Genomic DNA, 23,448 nt, shown 5'->3' with positions numbered 1-23,448 from the left:
GTGTTCACAATTTATATTCTGGAATTACATTCCAGAGGACAGATATCACAATAGAAAAAGCACACTTCCTGGTTGTGGATAAATGCCACTGTTTAATTAAAGGATCCAAAATGTGGATCTTCTATTCATCTCATTGGCCAGAGGCTAAACTACATCAACACATCAGTAGTTTTGGGGATATCAGGTTACAATTGTTGTTTGTTTATTATGGCACTTCTTTAATATGGTTGACCTGTGCACACTTATCAGAAAGATTGGCCCCAAATGCATTAGGTCTGTTACATTTTTAATGTGAGAAGAAGGTTGGCCAGGAAAAGTGCAATACACCATTTTTGATAGTAGCATGTAATGCCCAATTTCATTTTGCCATATCAATTTGCAATCAAGAGTGCATGTGTTTGTGATTGGCCTTATTATCATTGAGCTAAGCAGAGAAAATCCAGTCTAGGACATACAAATCCCAGGATCTTGGTGCTTTCTTGAGTTTGGTTGTTTTCTTGTAGACATTTCATTACCTAACTAGATAACATCATCAGTGCACTCTGTGCTGTGCAGGTAAGCAACCTAGAACTAAGGAGAAATTTCCTAACAGTAAGAACAATTAATCAATGGAATGGCTTGCCTTCAGAAGTTGGGGTGATCCATCACTGGAGGCTTTTAAGAAAAGACTGGACGGCAACTTGTCTGAAATTGTATAGGGTCTCCTGCTTCAACAGATGGTTGGACTAGAAGACCTCCAATGTCCCTTCCAATCTGTTTTTCTGTTATTCTGATCTATGTATTTTACATACAGTACATAGAATTGTAGATGTCTAATATGATAATTGTTTAATATTTTAGATTGCAGTATGGGAAAAAAATCTCAGTTTATTCAAAGAGTATCCAAATATCCAAGGAAAGATCTTTAGGAAACTTCTTAAAGATACACTATAAATACTATAGATTGCTATAGTTTATTTTTGGAGCTTTAAGACTAGACTGTGTGTAACTTCAAAGAACAAGGACAGAAAAACAAGGAGCGAGATCTACTCAGTCAGCAGATTTGAGGTATCATTACGATATTTCAAAGCGTTTATTCTATTTTTATTGCCAGGAAAAGGGAGAGCTTTGGATAACAACGGACCTTTACCAAATTACTTCACCCTCAAAACTATACTTTGAATGTAGCCAAAATTGTATTTTGAATACAGCCACAATGAGGGTTTCAATATTCTACAGCATCATACTGAAGTGTGAGACAGGAAATAGATAGAATCTTAAGTGCGGTATGACAGCTATGGCTGGAATTTTGTTGTATTTTGATTACTTTATTCTCATCAATTCTATAATGGTAATAAATCTTTGAAATGTGTGCCATCTCCAGTCATCTCTATTCTAACCCAGCAAAAAAGGTATCTCAGAAATGTACAACATGTCTGTGTGAAACTCTAAATGTGTATATAGCCTGTAATGGCTGACTAATGTCAGTTTCTGAAGAAAGGAAATCAGATTATGGGCTATCCCACCTTTACACCTTCCTTTTATTGTGAAGAAATGTCATGGGTCTTTTAAACTGCAGGCATTTGAGCCATTGAAAAACCTGAATGCTGAATTTTAAAGTGTATTTTGAAATGGATGTAAGTCTTGTGAGACCTGTAGCCACACCAAACAGAAGATGCTGCATAAAATATGAAACATCCATCTTGTTGACTATCAAAAGGCAGCTCAATGAAAATAGATAAAATTAATTTAATTATATGCGGATTAAATTCCCCACCTGGAAATTAAATTTCGAAGGAAAGTGGCAGAATGAATGGATATTGTTATGACCAAAAAATGGCAGCTGATAAATTTTTAGGAGCTTGAAGACTTAGGAAGAATTCACAAGTTACTCAAAGGCAAATGTAGCTTTGCTACTCAATATAGATGCAGCCGCAAGATTCAACGTATCCCGATACATGTGTTAAATGTTGCATGAAGAGGCACTGGGTGTCAAAAATGTCAAAATGGTAATTAGGATTGTAGAAGCAAAGCTTCATCTTTTTTTACTTGCGTCATGTGGTACAAATAATTTGATTGGGGTTTTCTTGACTTTATAGATGTATCCAAGTCACATTTCATATTTTATGTGCATAGTTCAGATAGATTTAGTGTGTTCCTAAATATCCGACCTTGTGAACTGGGGTTCAACTTACCAAACGTATTCATCACCAACTATGCAGGGTTTCATAGCTTAGGCTTTTTCCTACTTGACTGTGACTTCTGCTTTCATTCTTAAAAAAATAAGTACATGCCTTTTTTTTCTCCGTAGCACAAACTCTTTCTCAATGTGCCATATTCTTTGAAGTCCCATCTTACAAAAACAGCCAAAGGGGTGATTTCAGAACAGGAAGGAAAGACACTGAATAAATGAAGCTATTCACTAGGCATTCGGACAAACGCATTCGGTGAAAATGAGCTGATAAACTGAGTTTTCATTTGATATTGGAGTTTGTGTGTGAGAATAAATAACATATTTATGTGACTGGAGACAAAAAAAACCAGCCACAGTTCTTTGTATGAGGATGTAGGTTCTGCCCATTTAGGTTTTACGTTTAATTTCAGAGAAACCTGTTCCTGTTCATTATGCCAACTCTCTATCAGATCTATGAAAGATAATGTTTGAATTTGATAATTGAGCTTAGAAATTACAATTGTTAAGTCATGTCATAAAACAGATAACTTACATGGTCATCCCACTTGTATGACCTTTTTCACAGTGGTCATTAAACTGACATGTCCACTATGTGCTGGCTTTTGCCAGAAACCACAAGTAAATGCTGTTTCTGGCAAAATTGTTATAAATTTCAGTTAGATGACCATGGTCATATGTGGGCTGGTGATCGAATGCCCAAAATGCAGTCATGTGACCATGGGGGGAGGCAACCTCAGAACTTTGAAGCCTAGTTTTAAGTAGATTTGGGGGGGTGTCTATCATAACTTTGAATGGTCATTAAGTGGTCATTAAGTCAAGAACTACCTATACTATACCAAAATATGACTATTATCCTCTCCAACTACTTTACTCTTCTATCTTGTCCCATCTGTATGTATGTATTACTTTTATCTCTACTTGCCTTCCTACAATAGGACAATTAATGGTAACATAAAACTGATTAGTGAAAATTCAATATTGGGAATTATTTTCTTTAGAAAGTAGTCAAAGACAAAGACAAGGTATCATGTATGGCTTGCTTGCTTGCTTAATACATAATACATATCTTTTTAAAAGATATTGTACAAATGGCTCCTGTTGGAACTGTACAGCAAAAGCATATACAACAAGAGTAACAGCAGATGTTAAATCATTATTAGTTATATGATCTAGGCCGTCTTTTTAATTACCTAGTTATTTATTTAATAATATGTATGTTGCATTGTTAGTGCACAGATGGTTCCAGAAGCTTGTTATTCAACACTGGAGCCTTTGCAGAATGATAGGAAGTAGGAACTTGGATGAAAACAATCTCTCAATTAGGAGATTGCAGACACAGCAAAAGAAGTGGACCAGCCATAAGGTCCATTAAGTACTTAATACATCTTGCCATAAACCATTATCATGTAGCTAACATTTGGCACAATATTATCTTAATAGTAAACCAATACTATCTTGATTCTAAATCCTTCAATCAGTTTGCAACTTCAATAAAATGGTAAGTATACTTTAAATTTCAAAGAAATGTCAATATGTAAAATAGAAATCTGACACTGGAACATGACATCAATTCCGGAAGATTAATCAAAATAGTTGTTGCTATTAATTGGTACTGAAAAAGAAAGAAATAGAAAATGTCACCATCTTTCTCTCTCCTGAAGACAACTGGGAGTCCAAGATCCTAGGAATTTATGTGATAATAAGACAGTGGCAGAACACTGAAAAGCCGCAGTAATATAGGTGGACAAACCCTCCTCTAATTGTAACTATGCAATTTTTATTTGCTTTGTCTTGCAGCATGCTCTTCCTGTCAGAAAAGGATGAAAGAATGTAATTGCTGCCATCCATGTCTGAGCAGTCCAGAAAGGATCTCACTTGGCCCTCCTTCAACATGGCAGCGCTTCTGAAATCCCTCCAAGGCCCCGGGTCAAAAAGAGGGGAGAAGCCATTGGCAGCCACACTGGAAAAAGCAGAGAAGCACTGTAGTCCTCAACTTACGACCACAATTGAGCTCACAATTTCTGTTGCTAAGTGAGACAGTGAGCTTTGCCCCATTTTACGACCTTACTTGCCACGCTTGTGAAGTGAATTACTGCAGTTGTTAAGTTACAATACAGTTTGTTAAGTGACTCTGTCTGCCCCACATTGACTTTGTCAGAAGTTCGCAAAAAGTGATCGCATCATCCTGGAACACTGCGCCCGTCATAAATATGAGTCAGTTGCCAAGCATCTGACCATGGGGATGCTGCAATGGTGGTAAGTGTCAAAAACGGGCATAAGACACTTTTTTTCCAATGCTGTTGTAACTTTGGACAGTCACTAAATGAACTGTTGTAGGTCGAGAACTGCCTGTAGCTTTCTTCCCATTATATGAGAATCCAAAGATTTGTGCAACAGTCTCCGTGATTCTGGATTTTTAAACTTCTTATCAAGAGGATCCATCTACAAGCTTTTTTTCTTCCCTGTCCCAATTCCTTTGGTGTTTATAGGCCAGTACCGCTAAGATGGACATATGTTTTCACAAATGCCATTTAACTTTCCTTTTTCCTTTCAAAATAGAACAAGCCCTCACGGTTGAACAGGACATGCACAGAGTTCAAAAAAAACCATTTCTTTTGTTTCTTATATTCACAAACGTTACATCACAATAACTGTTTAGATTAAATTAGATTCCCGTTACAAGCCTAGCTCTAAACCCGAAATCACAAAATAAACGGCTGGGTTCTTCTAACATGCTATGCCAAGACAAACCATATTGTGGCTCATTGTGTTGGCCTGGTTCTAGCATGTTGTGGGAAGTTGGCTTTAGAATCCATCCTTAGTTTGTAAAAAAAAAAAAAACATTCGTACACTTTTAATGCTGCATGATCCGACATCCTGAACTACTGTTTGGCAACTTGGCAATTAACGCATACAGGACTTTCAGATGTGATGTTATAACAGCCCCACCTGCTGTCTTACTTACTAGGAAGCACAGCCATAAGGGAAGGACTGCAAGGAGACAGTCTCAACAGTGGTCAGCTTCTTGCCCTTATGAGCATTGCAACATTCAGTGAAAGGAAGAGGCTAATTGCAGACCACACAGCAGAGATGGGCAAGACTGGTATTTCACTATTTAGTCACCAAACTGTGCCAGTAGAATTTTAAGGTAGTTCAGGCACCTTTGCAAGTGCTGTTGCTTACAATGGTTTAAGTAGCAACTAAGGAGGATTGTCCAGAGCTTTCTTTTCTGACCTTCTACTACAAAAATTGGATTCCTGTATATTCCTGTATGTATATATATATATATGTATTTTAAAAATCTTTAAACGAGAAGTAGCACCTTTATAAAAGAATATACTTTTGCGCCATCATCATCATCACAAATATCTCAAAGCTTATGAACCAGCCATAATTCATTTCTATCAAAGGAAAGCTAGCATGATAAATGATTCTGATGGAATCTGGTGTACCTGCAAATCCACAAAATAACAGCTGATCCAATCAACATTGTTGAGTTTGTGTGGCACTTATTAAAGTTGTCTTAAAAATATTTGTCACTGAATAATCCAAGGCCTGGTACAGGCCTCTATAAGCATATAGTTGACTCATTCGGAATTTATGGCAAGAAATCACTCTATAGCATATATTTAATATATAATTAAAATAAATCATCTTGATCATAACCTCTGCCTAGTAACAAAATACCATCTTCTCCCTTAATAAAGACCCAGGATTGACCTTTCGTACATAACTAGAAATCTTCATCTTTAAAGCTCTACTCTGTGGGAACTGTATGCATCCAGAAAATAAACTCTGAAATACAACTTCACAAATGGAATTGACAGTGAACTAACATTGCATTGTCATTTTTTTTTTCTTGGAAAAATTAAGCACAAACATAACATTTCACAAGTACCATTACCATGCAAATGCATGTTGAGTTTCATTGCTGTTTTAAGTCCCAAACCACAACTAGCATGCAGATTTCCCCCCTACCCCAAATATTAAATTCTTGGTAATTGCACCTCTTTGGTGTAATCCAGTGTTTCTCAACCTCGGCTGCTTGAAGATGTGCGGACTTCAACTCCCAGAATTCCCCAGCCAGCAATTTGCTGGCTGGGGAATTCTGGGAGTTGAAGTCCGCACATCTTCAAGTCCACACATCTTCAAGCGGCTGAGGTTGAGAAACACTGGTGTAATCAGAACATTTGGGCAAGATTATATCAGTTTTAAAGAAAGCAGATGAACCGAACCATTTTCATATCTATGTCTACACAGTGCATATTTCACCATTTAAAAACAAAAGAATAACCAAACTTAACCTATTACATTCAATTTTAAATATATTTTTTGGGGAAAACAATTTAGAGCCATCCCATTTATTTAGGAACCATTTAAAAAAAAAACCACACCACTAACAAATTGTGAAAATACATTTTCACATTTTTAACAGTCTTAATCATTTTTTTTTTAAAAAATGCTAATATGCAAGTAATCCAGTTCTATATTTCTTAAATGTGTAATACAATGGACTTTGAAAGTGGGAAGAATTACAGGGCTTAGCCTCTTCTCCCAAACAAGAAAATAACAAACAGAACAGAACATTGTGTAATAAAAACCTGATGTGTTGGTTTTGTCAAAGAATTGTTCCATGGCATTCTTGTTCTTTCAGAGTTTCTGCTCTTTACCAGCACTTATCCCATCTCCTGCTGGCGTTAGTTACACAACAACACTTCTGCATCCAGAATGTGAACAATATGTTATTCACAGGACACCAATGCACCCTGGTAGTTCCAAAAATGCCCAGGAGTCACTTGTACCACAACATCTTGCCCAAAAGAAGATTCAAGTAAGTGGCAGCACCTTTGGCCCATAACCGCAATGTAATATTCCAGTAGGAAAAGAATTATATGTTTGCTCAAGATAATACAACAGCAATATTTCACGTGCAGTGTCTCTGATGAAACTTCAAATACTTCCAGAACTTTATACAATGGAGCCTTTCGAGGATGATAAATGAATCGACTGGATCCGTGTTGCCAACGTCCTCTGTAAATCTTGTAGAACATTTTGGCCAGGTGAATCTCCATTTTTGTCATACAGCAACTGCTTGAAAGCTTCATTTTCAATTAAGACCATCATATTTTTTAGAAAGTAACCCTCACAAAAAGAAGCTAGTTCTGTGACTCCAAGAAACTGAAGATGGATAATGAAGGGTAGGAAGAGAAAAAGAAACACAAATAAATATACAAACTGTAATTGCTCACTGAAGCTAATTCTTCAGCCCATGGTGCTTTAGACTTATTCAACAGTATCCAATATCTCTTGGCAATCTGAGGTAGAACTACATGGGTAATACAGTCTATGTGACAAATATCTCACTTAGAACAACATGGAATTTAATCTGCCCTTCTGACCCTAATTTACCAAATCTCCCTCCCTCCCTCCCTCCCTCTCTATCTATATATATAGGACTTTGGTTATTCAAGTTTTCTCCCGCGTAAAATTGGAAGTGTCTTGGCGACATTTGGACGAAGTCTCATTCGTCATCTTCAGGTTGGTGTTTTCGGCTTCGTGCTTCTAGGAGCAATGTGTGGTCGCAGCTGTTTCTTCCTTTTAACTGCTAGTGGGGGTGTGAACTGATTGGGTGGGAGCTTGGCTGTGTTCTGATTGGGTGGAGGTGTGTTCTGATTGTTTGGGGGCTTGGCTGTGCTCTGATTGGATGGGGGTTGGCTGTGCTCTGATTGGCTGGGAGTGTGTTCTGTTTGGGTGGGGGCTTGGTTGTGCTCGGGTTAGTCTGAGTTGCAGGGGGATTTGAGCTGGTGAGCTGTGTTGCTGTTGTTTGGCTTCGCGTTCATGGTCGTGCCACATCTTCATGGTGGGTGTCAGTCTGCTTCATGTATGGATTGGAGGGGTTTAAAGTGGCTAATGATGCAGCTGCGGTCTGGCTTCTGGTCCGTGGTCATGCCTCATCATCGGTGTGGGTTTGAGTCTGCTTTGCGCGTGGATGTGTGGCAGTGACATCCTGTGTGGCCCTCGTGAGTGTGGATCTGGTGTCATTCCTCGTGTTAGGGACTTGTTTGTCAATAAGGGCAGGTTTCCAAATGGCTGGTAGGCGGGAGGTATCATCTCATTTATTCATGCTGTGTGGGTGTTTTTCTATCTCGATGGCTTCTCTGATTATTCTGTTGTTAAAGTGTTCAGTTTTGGCAATAGTTCTGGTCTTTTTAAAGTCAATTTCATGTCCTGTGGCTTTAAGGTGTTGGACTAGGGAAGAAGTTGGTTCCTCTTTTCTGACTGAGTTCTTGTGTTCTTCAATGCGTGCACTTATTCTTCTGCTGGTTTGTCCAACGTATGTGCTGGGGCAGGCGGTGCATGGGATTTCATATACTCCTTGATTTTCTAATTCAATTTTGTCTTTGGGGTTTCTTAGGATGGTGGATATTTTTCGGTTTGTGCAGAATGCTGTCTGCACACTGTCACCACCACACATCCACGCAGAAAGTAGACTCAAACCCACACCAATGATGAAGCACGACCACGGACCAGAAGCCAGACCGCAGCTGCATCAATTGCCACTTTAAACCCCTCCAATCCATACATGAAGCAGACTGACACCCGAAAACCCGAATAACCAAAGACCTACCTACCTACCTACCTACCTACCTACCTACATACATACATACATACCTACATACATATATATATATATGTATGTATGTATATATTTCTTTCCTTCTGGGTATTAAATACTTCTGGCAGGGGAAAAATTATTCTGAGGATTTAAGAAGTCCCAATACAGTAACGATAATTTGGACCAAGTTTGTGCCCAACAGATTTTGTCTGTTAAACCCAAAATCTGCTACACTAGGGTTTAAATTGTATTAACAATATCTAATGGTTGTCTCTTATTATACAGAATGTTAAAGGATTGGGTTTTCTTTCTAAAATTGAACAGAACTGAATAAAAAATAGACTTAATGAAAAAAAATCTGGAAATGGCTTTGCACATAGAGATAAGAATTGTATTGTAGATTGACTCACAGATGTATGGAACTATCTAATGGGAAATATGAAAAGGGATACTTTCCAAATTATGAAGTGAAAGAAATAATGGATAAGAAAAATACACCAGACAATGATTGCTCAAAAAGTGAAGCTGGATGATACTGTACTGATGGATAAATGTGTATGGAATACTTGTGACATTACAGTAGTGTGTCCTCTGGGGGATGCATGTATGCATATTATTGTATGTAAACAACATCATGCTGTAGGCTATGAACCAAATTATTTATGACCACTTAAGAAGGCCGTATGATCCAGTCAGTTTGATGTAGTGGTTAAGGCAGCAGACTAGAAATCAGAAACTCTGAGTTCTAGTACTCCCTTAGACACAAACCCAACTGGGTGACTTAGGCAGGTCACTCTCTCTCAGCCCTATAAAGCAGCTAAGTGCAAACCACTCCTGAAATGTTGCTAAGAAAACTGCAAGGGCTAGCCCAACATTGTCTCAAAGGCACCAAATAATATTAATAATGCACTGAAGCTAGTATACTAGGAAGGCTTACTGAATACTGAAGATACCAAACTACAATAAAGATCAAATGAAGAACATAAAAGAGGCGTAGGAAGACAAAGGATTACATGGCCAGTACATGAACAAAAATAGCAGGGAAAATAGATAATAACAAGACCTAGCAATGGTTAAAAGCAGGAAAGTTGAAGAAAGAGATAGATAAGCTAATTCTGGTGGCATAACACCAAGCCTTAAGAACAAATGCAAAAAAAGCCAGAATTGAGAAGACAGCAACAGACGGCAAGTGCTGCCTTTGCAAAGAAGCTGAAGAAACAATGGATTGCCTGTTGCAGACAACTACTGCAAGATCACACAGACTGACGGCAAGCATAGCATGACCTAGTAGCAGCAAAGGGATTGGAAGATCTGCAAGAAATACCATTTGCCTCAGTGGTGGGTTTCAAATTTTTTTACTACCGGTTCTGTGGGTGTGGCTTGGTGGGCGTGGCAGGGCTTGGTGGGCGTGGCAGGGGAAGTATACTGTAAAATCTCCATTCCCACCCCACTCCAGGGGAAGGATACTGTAAAATCTCTATTTCCTCCTGATCAGCTGGGACTTGGGAGGCAGAGAATAGATGGGGGCGGGGTCAGTCAGAATTTTTACTATCGGTTCTCCAAACTACTCAAAATTTCCGCTACCAGTTCTCCAGAACTGGTCAGAACCTGCTGAAACCCACCTCTGATTTGCCTGCAAACAAGAACTGGTGAGACTGTAAAATAGCAATAATCATAGAAAATGAAGAGGCTGAAGTGCTCTGGGGCTTTAGAATTCAAACAAATAGGCACCTGCCATATAACACCTCACATTTAATTGTTAATAAGAAAGACAAAAAAGTCTTTGTTGCATCATTTGGATAATGGACATGACAGTACCTGAAGCAAGAAGAAGGGAAGAGAAAAAACTAGAGAAGATAACAAAATACAAAGACCTGCAAATTGTGCAATAGAACAATTGTGGCAAAGGAAAGCAAAGGTAGTATCAATAATGATAGGTGCTTGGGGTGCAATCCCAAAACAACTGGAGCACCATTTGAACATCATCGGCATTGACAAATTCACCATCAAGTAGTTGCAAAAGGCAGCTTTCCTTGGAACAGCTTACATCCTGGGACAATACCTCTAACCTCATCAAATATCAACATCTGCCTATCCCAGGTCTTTGGAAAGGACTCGATAAGTGGATAAAAATGCCAAATCCATCTGGCTGACTGTGTAATGAACCATAATAATGAAAATGATACACAGACCTTGTTTAACAGAGACAATGTTACAAATGCAGTAAGTAGTGTTTTATAAAAAATCTGTATAGCTTTCAATTTGCATATCTTGACAGAAATTTTACTAAAGCAGGGAAGATGGAAAAACATTAAGATAAATATTGCTAGAAAAATAATGGGTAGTATCTGGTCTATTTGATCTAAGCATCTGAAAATATCTGTGAAGAAGCACATGTTCTTGTCAAACTGTTATTTAGAAATGAAAATAAAAGTGTCCCGGGGCAGGGGTGAAATCCAGATTTTTCCCCTTCTGGTTCTGTGGGCATGGCTTGGTGGGCATAGCAGGGGAAGGATATTGCAAAATCTCCATTCCCACCCCACTCTGGGGCCAGGCAGAGGTGGTATTTGCTGGTTCTCCGAACTACTCAAAATTTCCACTATCGGTTCTCCAGAACCTGTTAAAACCTGCTTGATTTCACGCTGGGGGCAAAAGAAAATAGCAATAGTACTTAGACTTATAGGCTGCTTCATAGTTCTTTACAGCAGGGATCTCCAAACCCCAGTCTGTGAACCAGCACCAGTCCGCAGCATGCCATAAACCGGGCCACCCAAACAAGCAAAGTCCCATCCATAGGATGCAGGCAGCACAGGAAACCACGCCCCCTCCAGTCTGTGGAAAAACCTCTCTCCATGGAGCCGGTCCCTGGTGCCCAAAAGGTTGGGGGCCGCTGCTTTACAGCCCTCTCTAAGTAAGTACAAATGGGTTACTGAAGAAGAGAAAAGGAATTAATGAATTAATGAAACCAAATTGATAGACTATTATGAAAACAGTACCCTAAGGTTGTTTGATCATGTGACAAAAATGAATGAGAAAGAGAAGACTGAAGAAGTTGATGAGATGCTTAAAAAGAGAAAGGTAAGTAGTTTAAAGAAAAGGCAATATATGAGAAGATGTATCAGTATGATGGAAGCACAATAGTTTGCTTCCTATGAGAAAGTAAATAGAAAGAAAATTTCTAATTTTAGCACCACTGTGTTTTTATTTTTCATGCTGCCGATTGTCTCTACATGTAAATACCTAAAGTTATGAATGGTTTATGTCTCGTTTCTTCCTTGTTTTTAATTGGTTTTTTAAAAAATGTATCAATTGTGAAATTACTTAATTTTTCAAAGAAGCAGGGACTGTTTTTTCTAGTCACATACCTGAAAGCTAAAATAGACAGGAAGTGGCCCTATAGAGTTCTTTTTATCATCTTTTGTTCCTACTCTTTGCTGGAAGGCAAGACATCTGTTTTATAGGTTGGGGTTAGGAGGCCACCAGGTAAAGCCATTCTCCAAGGAAGGCAGGTGGTGGTGGTAGTGATAAACTACGACAGTCTGGTAGAAGGTGGGCCACAAGGTACAAATCCAAGGTCTTCTGGGAGATGGGCTTTGAAATTACATCCTTTCAACTCTACATTCAACTCTGCCACTGCTATACCCCCAAAAAAGAATAGTGCAACGGATATGTGTGTAGGTAGGCATATTGTTTGTTCACCAATTTTAGTGGTTTTTTTAAAAAAGCAATCATAACTGCAAAAAGTGAGCAGCAGTCTTATCTGCAAAGAATACTAATCCTAACCCTAATCCTATCCCCTGACTACATTTCTTCAGGATTAAACGAGCTAAATTCCCATATAAATTATGATATGCACAATATTAATAGCCATGTCATATATAGCTAGAGTGAGCCAAGTCCTACTGCTAGTCATTAGAATTTCAATACTCTTCCCTCCCTATTTGTGTAAGTCCCAGTATAGTTATGAAATGCCCAGGAGAATGCCTTTGGGAATGATGGGAAGAATTTTTACAACTGGACCTGGCCAATGCAATTTCTCACTGTAATGGCGCGGGAAGATGCAACAAAGCAGAGGCAAAAATTAGGCCAGGATTGCAACAATTAGATCTTGACACCTGTCCAAGGACATTTTATGCTGGGGCTGGGCATGGATTCCTGCACCAATGAATATATATGAGGAACAAAATTGGATTACCTTGGCATGATTATAAATATCCACACAATTTTCTGTGTTGATACTTTTTGCACAGATGATCTCACAGTGACGTTGCAATGCTTCAAGCTGGAAAAATTTAGCAGCAGATAGAAGCTGAAAAATGAGAAAAAGGATTATTACAGGTTTGGGGACGGTAATCATTTTTGTGGGCACCAAAAAGAATATTTCTTTTTCAACTTCTTGGTCTGTCTTTGTACATATCGTAGTATTTCAAATGAAATGAAACTGGAAACTATGGGGGCTGTGTTGTTCATTTTTTTTTTCTTTTCCTCCAAAGTTAACAGGTGATTGCATGCTTTTAAAGCACTTTACAAATCAAAAAAAAATCTATGGGTCCAAAAAAAATCTACACGTAAGGAAGATTTTTATTAATTTATTTATCACATTTACACAGACACCCATCTCATCGAAAGCAAGTCCAGGCAGCTGAATAAATTCAATTAATTTATCATTGATTGATCACCTCCATTTTCATTCAGCCAAATCTAGTAATTTAGCACACTTGTAATAATAATAATAATAGCAGTTTTTAGTATAAGATGCCTCTTACCTCCATAACTTCATTGTTTTTAATGAGAAGTGACTCTGAACCTCCACAGTAGAGATACTGCATAATAAGCTGAAACAAAAAAAATAAATAAATCCATAAATTACAAAAATACATTTGTTTCTGAAGTTCTTGAAAACTAAGGGAAAAGTGATAAATCAATGTTATTTCAAAACAGAAAACAGAAAAGAATGAAATAGTATTAATACATTTTAGGATATGGTGAAAATATATCCCTTAACTCTTTATGTCAGAAGAGTAGTTCTTGTTTCTGTCATTTTTACTCAAGGATTCTTGATAAAGGAAACCTACTGGCTACAAAGCTATACAATTAACAACTAATTTCTCTCCTAAGAGAGCTCATATTCTCTTTTTTAGCAGCAGTTTTGTGGGAAGAAATTTGGTATACAAAAGTAGGGCAAGGAAAAAATTCACTATAGTACGCAAATACAACACAAGGGATGCCGTCAGCTGGTAAATCTCTGCCAGGCGTGCTCCTATGAAAGACAAGCTAAACCTGGCAACTTTTCTTTAACACACCTCTTTCAGAATAATTAAGGAACGCTTAATTATCACACTTCTGAAAACCTCAATATGAGAAAATAAAAAAGAACTGTGTAATACCAGTAATTAAAGGAGCTCACTTCTGGAAAAAAAAAAGTTCATTTGATTGATTGATTATTGCTAAAGGCAGTCAAACAAATTTAAAAAGCACAATATAAAAAACTAAAAACATAAATTGAAATAAACACTAGAAGTGGCATAAAACCAACAAACAATTAAAAGTCTGTGAAAGAGTTGCATCTTTATATGGTTTTGAACAGTGGTGGAATTCAATTTTTTTTACTATCGGTTCTGTGGGCGTGACTTGGTGGCTGTGGCAGGGGAAGGATCCTACAAAATCTCCATTCCCACCCCACTCTGGGGCCAGCCAGAGGTGGCATTTGCTGGTTCTCCGAACTACTCAAAATTTCTGCTATCGGTTCTCCAGAACCTGTCAGAACCTGCTGAATTTCACCCCTGGTTTTGAACTACTGACTGAGTGAGAATCAAATGGAGCTTATCAGAGAAGGCATGAAAGCAACACAGAAAAAGGCAGAAGGTATCTTCAAAAGAGCCTCTCTTGACTTTCAAATATTTTCCTGATGGGAGAGATGTCCTCGTCACACCACCACCACCCCGATACTTAAGAACTTCCAGAAAAGCATTTATGGTGGCCAGATGAAGAGTGCAGTTTGGTGTAGTGTTGTTGTGGCCCCGCCCTCTGAGCCTATCTCATCGGAGGAAGAAAGCTCCGAACATGAGGAAGAGGAGTCAGCCAGGCCTCCTTCTCCAGGCCCCTCCCCTCTGGCACTGTCTCAGGTGCCGGCCGAGGGAGAGGAGATTAGCCAGGAGCCAGGTGTCTCGGATGAGAGCGAAGGAGAGCCGTCATTCCTGGATGCACGCCAACGAAGGCGTGATAAACGGTTGCAGCAGTTAAGGAGGCGTGCTAGGGATTAGAACTGAGTCACTGGACCACACCCCAGAGACTATATAAGAGAGGGTGGTGGCTGGTAAAACTCCGTGACGAACAAAAACGAACTTTGGCTAGTCACTTGAACAACGTCTGAAGCTGCCGAAAGGGATATTGTTTTGCTGGACTATTTGCAATACGTATGTAATTTATGTTATCTGTTGCAGTAAAAGCTCTTGGCAGACGGTGATTATATTGCTGCCAAGTTTGAGATAACGACCTGTGTGCGTGCCAAGTACTTTCTTAACCCTCGGCTGGCTGTGTTTGTGTGTGTGTGTGGACGGGGACAGATCAAGTGTTTAAACTGTTGGTATAGAAACCAGGAGAGTGTAAATTCTAGTCTTGCCTTAGGCATGAAACAATGGCTGGGTGATTTTGGGTTAGTCACTCTCTCTCAGCCTAACCCACCTCACAGGGTTGTTTTTGTTGGGGAAATAGTACGAAAAAGAAGGGGTATTGTGTAAGTTCATTGCCTTGAATTGCAGGTAATCCTCGATTTACAACAGTTCATTTAGTGATTGTTCAAAGTTACAACGGCACTGAAAAAAGTGACTTATGACCGTTTTTCACATTTACGATTGTTGCAGCATCCCCATGGTCACATGATTAAAAAATTCTGATGCTTGGGCAACTGTTTCATATTTGTGACGGTTGCTGTGTCCTGAGGTCATGTGATCACCTTTTGCGACCTTCCGACAAGCAAAGTCAATGGGGAAGCCAGATTCACTTAACAACCATGTTACTTATTTAACAAGTGCAGTGATTCACTTAACAACTGAGGCAAGAAAGGTCATAAAATGGGGCAAAACTCACTTAACAAATGCCTTGCTTAGCAACATACATTTTGGTCTCAATTGTGGTTGTAAGTCAAGGACTACTTGTATTTACAAAATAATTAAGGTCTGATAAAAGTCAAACAAGCAAATAAAACCATTGTTCTAACTGACCTCGGAATTCTTTGCTAATAATTCCACTTTTTAAACCTGATTACCATTCCTACATAAATGTTACAATATTTAATTCTATGGCCAGGCCACATAAAAGTAGATCAATATCATTCATATACAGTTTGTGTTGTGGTCTGCCAGCAGCCTGCGGAGCTGTCAGCGGAGTTGGACACTGAGGAGGCTGGGGAGGACAATGGGCCAGTCCTGGAGTCAGGGGAAGGCCTGGACGAGGGCTCTGCGTCGGAGGCAGAGATGGGGCCAGGGACATCCGGGAGTGATGCGCGGACTCTGGAGCCTCCAGGCGGATAGAAGAGAGGTAGAGGAATAGGAGGAGCCTGTTCCTAGTGCACACATGCGAAGAGCTGCCAGAAGGCAAGAGCAGCTAAAGCAAAAAGGACGACACGGGAGTAAGGCCAGGAGATGATTGGCCCCTCCCAGAAGGCTTAAAAGAGCAGCAACAGCTCTTGGGATCTTTGTAGGAAAGCAACGTTGCTACATTTGTTTCTTGTCAGCGTCTCTTGCTTCTGAACTTCATGGGGTTTTGCCAAGAAAAGCCTTTGGCAGGGTGCCAAAGAAGACAAAGGCTGGTGATAAGGCCGAAGGACTGCTTATGAAGAATTTGGACTAAGCTGAGAATGAAGTAATTCCAGCTGTTTTAATAAAATATGTTTGTTTAGGACTGATTGTGTTTGGTAATAACTACTTGGGCCTAGGTCACAACAGTTTGATTCCAATGAATAACAAAGCTGAAATACTGCTATTAGAAAACAGTAATTAGAGTCCATATTTCAGGAAATTTCTCTGGTTCTAATTATTAGTTATACCGAGATTTCTTGAGACATTCAACGTTACCTGGAAAATGGGATACTTCACATAGCTGATCTCAATGAAAGTGCTATCAGAGGGAGGTTTGCTGGACAACAAGGCTTTAAACCTACAGAGAAACATCCAAATACATTTGCTATTTAAAAACAATTTGTAATATGTAAATTTGTTTATATATATATATATATATATGCATATGCATATTCTTTCTAGCCAGGTTTTACCTACGTAAACTAAGTTGTTTTGCAGCCCTGGTTCTGTGAAATCTCATTCACAAGTTTCTGGGCCTTTTTTCTGCTGACAAACTGCAACTCTGTGTTGCTCTCTGGGAGACTCAGATAGCTATTTCTGCCTTTTAAGGCGTCATCAGTGAGCCACACCCACTTCTCAGATATCCTCCCTGTAAAGGTACAATGTGTCTTTTTCTTTTTCGTAGGCTTTTATGTGAAACTTGTGAATGAGATTTCACAGAACCAGGGCTGTAGAACAACTTAGTTTACGTAGATAAAACCTGGCTAAGAATATGTATATATATATATATATATATATATATATATATATATATATATATATATATATATATATATATATATATATATGCATATTCTATATATATATATATATCACCATGAAATTTGTAAATTTGTGTATATATATATATATCTATATCAATCACCATGAAGGAAAGGAGGAAAAAAACTAGCCTTTGCATTAGCATGGTATAAAGTTCACACATAAGGACGATACCTATCCATTGAGGACTCATATATTCCACTTTTTTTTAAATACAGAAAAGATATGCCCCAGGATCTGTCAGTAGCAGCCAAAGCTATTAAATGCTTAACTTCAGAATGCCAGATCACAAGTTGTACTAGTCAGCCTTGTTCAAATAGTCAGTTCTTGTGCTGAGTAATAATTCTGGAAGCTCATTTTGAAGGCAGAAGGCTCGAAAAGGCCAAATTAGATATTAAGGTAGTATCTAATTTCTTCGCTTCCACCACCCTTTTTAAGGAGAAGGTAGCCAAGAACTGAAGTGTTTCAGAGAAGGGTTAAGATAACAGTAATTATCAATGGCTTCTTGAAGTCATCTCAAGTGCTTTCAGCAACAGCAAACCCACCTTTTCTGCTTCAGAGAAGAAAAGGTAAAGAGGAAAAAATATGCTTGGCTCCAATGGTGGGATTCAAATTTTTTTACTACCAGTTCTGTTGGCGTGGCTTGGTGGGTGTGGCATGGCTTGGTGGGCATGGCACGGGAAGAATACTGTAAAATCTCCCTTCCCTCCCTACTCCAGGGGAAGGTTACTGCAAAATCCCCATTTCTTCCCGATCAGCTGGGACTCAGGAGGCAGAGAATAGATAGAGGTGGGGCCAGTCAGAGGTGGTATTTACCGGTTCTCCGAACTACTCAAAATTTCCACTACTGGTTCTCCAGAACTGGTCAGAACCTGCTGAATACCACCTCTGCTTGGCTCCCAATATCTTATATTCATAATTGTAAAAAAAAATTGACAATATCCTTCCAGTTATGGAAGTGACAGGAATTGATGGAGTACTGTCCAGAAAGGTCTACCTTTATTCAGCTCTAAAGCTAGTAGAAAAACTAGTGTCTAATCATACATACCACAATGGCTCTATATTCATAATGGCAAGCAAATTTCTCTAACTTTAATCTGGGGATGTACTGTAATACTGACTTTTAGTGTAAGACTTTAGCATTACAGCAGAAATATATTTTGGCTGCTGAACATAGTTTCCCTAAGAAGACTACCAAACTCCTGATTGGTAGTCTGTATTGTTTCTCCTTATGCTTTGATGTCCCTTTCTGGATTCTATCACACTTTTCAACTAGTCACATTTATTGCGGTGAGATGTGCAGCAATCACCGGCAATTTATTCAGCCAATGAAGAAATATAATCTTAATTGCAAATTCCTCTTGGGTAACCTATAAATCTGCCTGCCTTTTGTGATCCAAAATACTAAAATTAAGTTTATGCCATTTTCATATGTATAAATACCTAGGAGATGCAGTAAATAGTAATACTCTGTGAGCATAATATGGTCTTCCTTCCACAAGGAATGTAACATCTGACATTTCTTTATTGTTGAGGAAATGAGGATCTGAAATGACAAAAAACAACAGATCAAATTTTTTAAAAAACCACCTCCCAAACAAAAAAACATACAAAAAACCAAGAGGAAGACACTTTAATCGGAATAAATTAAAACATCAATATATTTGATCTTCATTATAAAAGACTGCAATTTAAGATGAATGCACCTTTGAAGTTATTTTGAAGAACATAGAACAGGGGTGTCAAACTCGATTTCATTGAGGGCCGCATCAGGGTTGTTTGACCTCGGGGTGTGTGGCCAGGATGGGTGTGGCCAGCATGACGTCACTCGTTGGATGTGCCTGTAGTGGCCTGAGTGCTCTGCCAGAGAAAATGGGCTCCTGAGTTCCATTTTCGGCTGCAATGGCTCCTGCAACCCTCTGCCAGCGAAAACGGAGCTCAGGAGGACCCACATGCGGTCCTCCTGAGCTTTGTTTTCACTGGCAGAGTTTTCACCGGAGGCCAGTCCTTCACTGTTTCCAGGGCCAGATCTATGACACCCCTGACATAGAACATAGAGTATAGGAACATAGGAAGGGACCTTGGAGATCTTCTTGTCCAACCCCTGCTCAAGTTGGAAGTTTTTGATAGAGGATATACTCAAATATTGTCATCCAGAGTGCATTCCAAGCCACTGAAAGAAATTCTAACACTATTTTTAAAGGTAACAGAGCAACAGAGCAATCTAAGATATTATGCTGCCTGAGACAGAAGGAGAAATGATTCCCCGTTTCCAAGTCCATCCATAGCACCCCAATTAGTCAAGTTATTGTGCTATATTGGGAAGACAATCCCACAAGCCTCTTTCCCAGGAAATAAAAATGTTAAAAATGTTGTCTTTATATGAGGCCCAAGGCCAGTATTAAGAAAATATTTTTTTTTCATTTTTATTTCTTTTATTTCTCATTTTTTTATTTTCATTTTTAAATGAACACTTATATTTTTCAACAGTTCTGAGCAGAGTGGTAAATATTGGAGTATATTTTATATTCAAGGTTGCCACACACTGCATAATAAAATTCAATGTTTTCTTTTTATGTACACTGAGAGCATATGCACCAAGACAAATTCCTTGTGTATCCAATCACACTTGGCCAATAAAAAAATATTCTATTCTATTCTATTCTATTCTATTCTATTCTATTCTATTCTATTCTATTCTATTCTATTCTATTCTATTCTATTCTATATTGTTTCATTTTCCCTGCATATTTGGGAGGTTTATGAACTGCCAAAGTCCTGGGAAAGAAATTGAGTAGGGTTATACATTTTATATAAATATATAAGGGATGGCTTATTTTTTATTTGTCAGTACTCTTGCTTATGTCTAAACCACAGGCCTGTCAAACTGGTGGCTCGCGGGCCGGATGCGTCATGCGCAGGCCACCCCCCCCAAGCTCTGCAAAAGCAAAAAACATCACGGTATGTCACGTGATGCAATCAAATTAGACACCCGTAGTCTAAACTACCAGATCTCTATTAATACAATTTGTTTTCGGCTTCAATAACAGTAAATCATGCTGGTCTTGGCTGATGGGAACATGTTAAAAGATACCAAGTTAGAGAAGATTAATAAATAAATAATAAAATAAGTAAGTAAATAAATCTGGAAAATGCAGATAGTCCTTGATTTATGACCACAACTGAGCCAAAAAATTCTGTTGCTAAGCAAGACAGTTGGGCAGTGAGTTTTGCCCCATTTTACAACCTTGCTTGCCACAGTTGTTGCATGAATCATGTAATTCTTAAGTGAATTATGCAGCCGTTAAGCAAATCTGTCTTCCCCATTGATTTTGCTTGTCAGAAGGTCCCAAAAGATTATCACATGATCCCAGGACATGTGATAATAAATATGAGCCAGCTGCCAAGCTTCCAAATTTTGATCACAGAACTATGGGGATGCTGCAATAGTCATAAGTGTGAAAACATCCATAAGTCACTTTTTTCAGTGCTGTTGTGAATGGTCATTGAACCAGTGGTCAATCAACGACTACCTGGATATTGCAGAAATTTGAACTAATGCAGATGAAGTTTCCAAGCTGCACCTATACAAACATACAATATACGAACTGCTTCAGAAGCCTTCCATTTTCCTATATCCAAATTGCTTGTTACTTATTAAAGTACTCTAAAGAAGAAGGTGGCTACTAAAGACAGATACAACTGCCAGTAATATCACTGTTGTGAATGCAAGTTCTTCTAAACAGAGTAAATATTGTGTTTTAGTTTGATCATAAAATCATTATTAAAGTCTACATACCCATATTCCAAACTGGAAAATTGGTGAAATAAATGACTGGCATTTGATTGGGAAATAGAAAGGAAAAATAGTAATGTTGAGTTTTCCAATGGTTTTAATGAATGGTATCTATTGCTTGCTTTCATCTGCTGTCCGTATTTTTGTTTTGTGTTTGAGTTTATTTATATTCTTTATTTTTATAATTTTTTTTTAATTTTACAAGCTGCCTAGAGTCACAAATATGAGATGGGCAGCTATACAAAGTGAATAAATAAGCAAATAACTTTGGCCCTGATTAGGATATTCTATGATCTCTTCTGATTTTGGATTGCATGAAAAGTCTACCAAGACCAAATGTCTACAGTACACATCTTTTAAACTGAAGCCAAAGAACTCATGTAGCACATGCTTACCTAAACGAGATGTCTGTTTGCGTTTGATTTCAGTAAGCTTGGGAATAGGATAAGGTCCGTAGCAATGAGTGAAAATGACAGCCAGCTGTTGACTAATCACTTCGTTCTGAAACAAAAAAAAAATGCAGTAAAATAAACATAAAACAAAGTTACTTCACTCAAATGTTTTATGGCTTTGAGGATCTAAAAATGTGAGCGGATATTGTCTTACTTCCCTTGAGCAATTTCTCTACTGCATTAGAAGCTGATAAATCAACATTGTGGAGATATCCTATAGGTCAGTGGTTCTCAACCTTTTCTTCACAACAGACCCCCTTTAAATACCTTTTGTGGCCACGGACAATGGCCATGGACCACCAAGACTTAAATATTAAATCAAGCCTTTGTAGGCCCTCTATGATGACATTGCGCCCTGTCCCCCGGGGTGGACCACAGGTTGAGAACCACCACTACGGGTAATTATGCCTCTCATCAGGCAGAATGATACTTTGATAAAACCACATAATGCAAACCTGTTTTTATGCCTTTCAGCTAAAAATTCAGAGGAAAATTAAGTCAACTTCACAGCTCAATAAAACTGTAAATGCATATTTTCATTTTCTGGCAATTCTAATAAAAATAGGATTAACAACATATATCCATGCATCAGGCACCGGAGGCTGGCTGCCAAGGAGAGACACAAAAGTGCTATGCCATACTTCAAACTGCTAGGAAAAACAGTGCTATGAAGCGTATGAGGACATTCATGTATCATATGTGCCTCCTTAAAGCAGCTGCATCTTTTCCCAGGACTCTGTGTCTCTCCTCTACTGCTGCAGCACAACCCCAGGAAAATATGCATTTGGTTAAGAAATTGGTACCACTTCATCTGGTAGCCTATTTCACTAATTCACTAGATCCTACAGTCAAGAGGTTTTCCTTGATAATATAGCTGAAGCTATTCCTCATAGGTTTTAACCCACTGGTACTGATGTTTTCTTCAGGCGCTCCTCTGAAATTGATCCAATCCATCTCTCTGTCTCTGTCTCTCTTTCTGTCTCTCTGTCTCTATTTCCCTCTCCCCACTCTCTCGCAGGCTAATAGAGGAAGGAGCAAAGGTTGCAGCAAGATGGATGAAAACAACTCTCTATTGCTGAATAGTTCATTGAAGTTATGAACTTGAAAGCTTCTGGTCTATAAATAAGGCATTCTTACTGCAATAACTAGAATCCAAATGCAAAAACCAATCCAAATAATAAAATTATAGTTTTCATCCTATTTTTGTCCTAACTAACAATATAGAAAACCATCATCATTCAAAGCAAATTGTTTTTCAGTTTTTTTTAGCTTTGGTGACCATGAATTGATGAAGCTAGAGTGGGGCAAAAAATCTGAAAAAAAAGTTCCATCTATTTCTGTCAAGACTAAACTATTTTTTTCAAAAATAGGCAGAAAGACAGGATAAACTAAAGTAGTATGAGCCATCTAATATTAAAATGAATGGATGAAAGAACAATGATGATGATGAAGAAGATTATGATGATATCAGTAGAACCTTTTAAAAAATAGTTCAGACGAACATGCTTTCAATCTTTGAGCAATTGCTGAATTTTTATAAGAAAACTGCATTATGTACTGGAATGAGACATGCATTTTTTTTTCTTCCTGTCTCTGAGAAATCTATCCATATGTGAATAAAAACAAACTGGGAAAGGGAAATTGCTGATTAAAAGATCACTATGATTCTAGGAGTTTCCGTTTGTCATAAGTCACACCGATATGATTATCATCTTCTTCCAACCACACCCAGAGAAATATGAAGGTGGCCTTGAAGAAAGATCTCAACAGCTTTTACAAAAATATAAGTT

At 38.4% G+C, this 23,448-nt stretch overlaps 1 protein-coding gene across 4 annotated transcripts in view; it reads right to left on the bottom strand.

The window, feature by feature from the left end:
- Window positions 1–6,518: 6,518 nt before the first annotated feature.
- The window catches only part of ABTB3 (ankyrin repeat and BTB domain containing 3), a 213,661-nt gene continuing 196,731 nt past the window's right edge, over window positions 6,519–23,448 (bottom strand). For all 4 annotated transcript variants that reach the window (XM_034402676.3, XM_087873814.1, XM_034402675.3 and 1 more), the window contains 6 exons: window positions 21,602–21,707; window positions 18,854–18,956; window positions 16,865–16,946; window positions 13,556–13,624; window positions 12,985–13,098; window positions 6,519–7,351 (listed from right to left, as the gene is read on the bottom strand). In XM_034402676.3, coding sequence (XP_034258567.2) covers window positions 7,142–7,351; window positions 12,985–13,098; window positions 13,556–13,624; window positions 16,865–16,946; window positions 18,854–18,956; window positions 21,602–21,707 — 684 coding nt within the window. In that variant the 3' untranslated portion in view covers window positions 6,519–7,141. The remainder of the gene's footprint in view (window positions 7,352–12,984; window positions 13,099–13,555; window positions 13,625–16,864; window positions 16,947–18,853; window positions 18,957–21,601; window positions 21,708–23,448) is intronic.

Source organism: Pantherophis guttatus, chromosome 7 (assembly GCF_059756535.1).
Source record: "Pantherophis guttatus breed Tessera chromosome 7, ASM5975653v1, whole genome shotgun sequence".
In the NCBI taxonomy this organism is placed as follows: domain Eukaryota; kingdom Metazoa; phylum Chordata; class Lepidosauria; order Squamata; family Colubridae; genus Pantherophis; species Pantherophis guttatus.
Note: the sequence above shows the minus strand (reverse complement) of the source record. Positions and strands in the feature narration are given on the sequence as shown.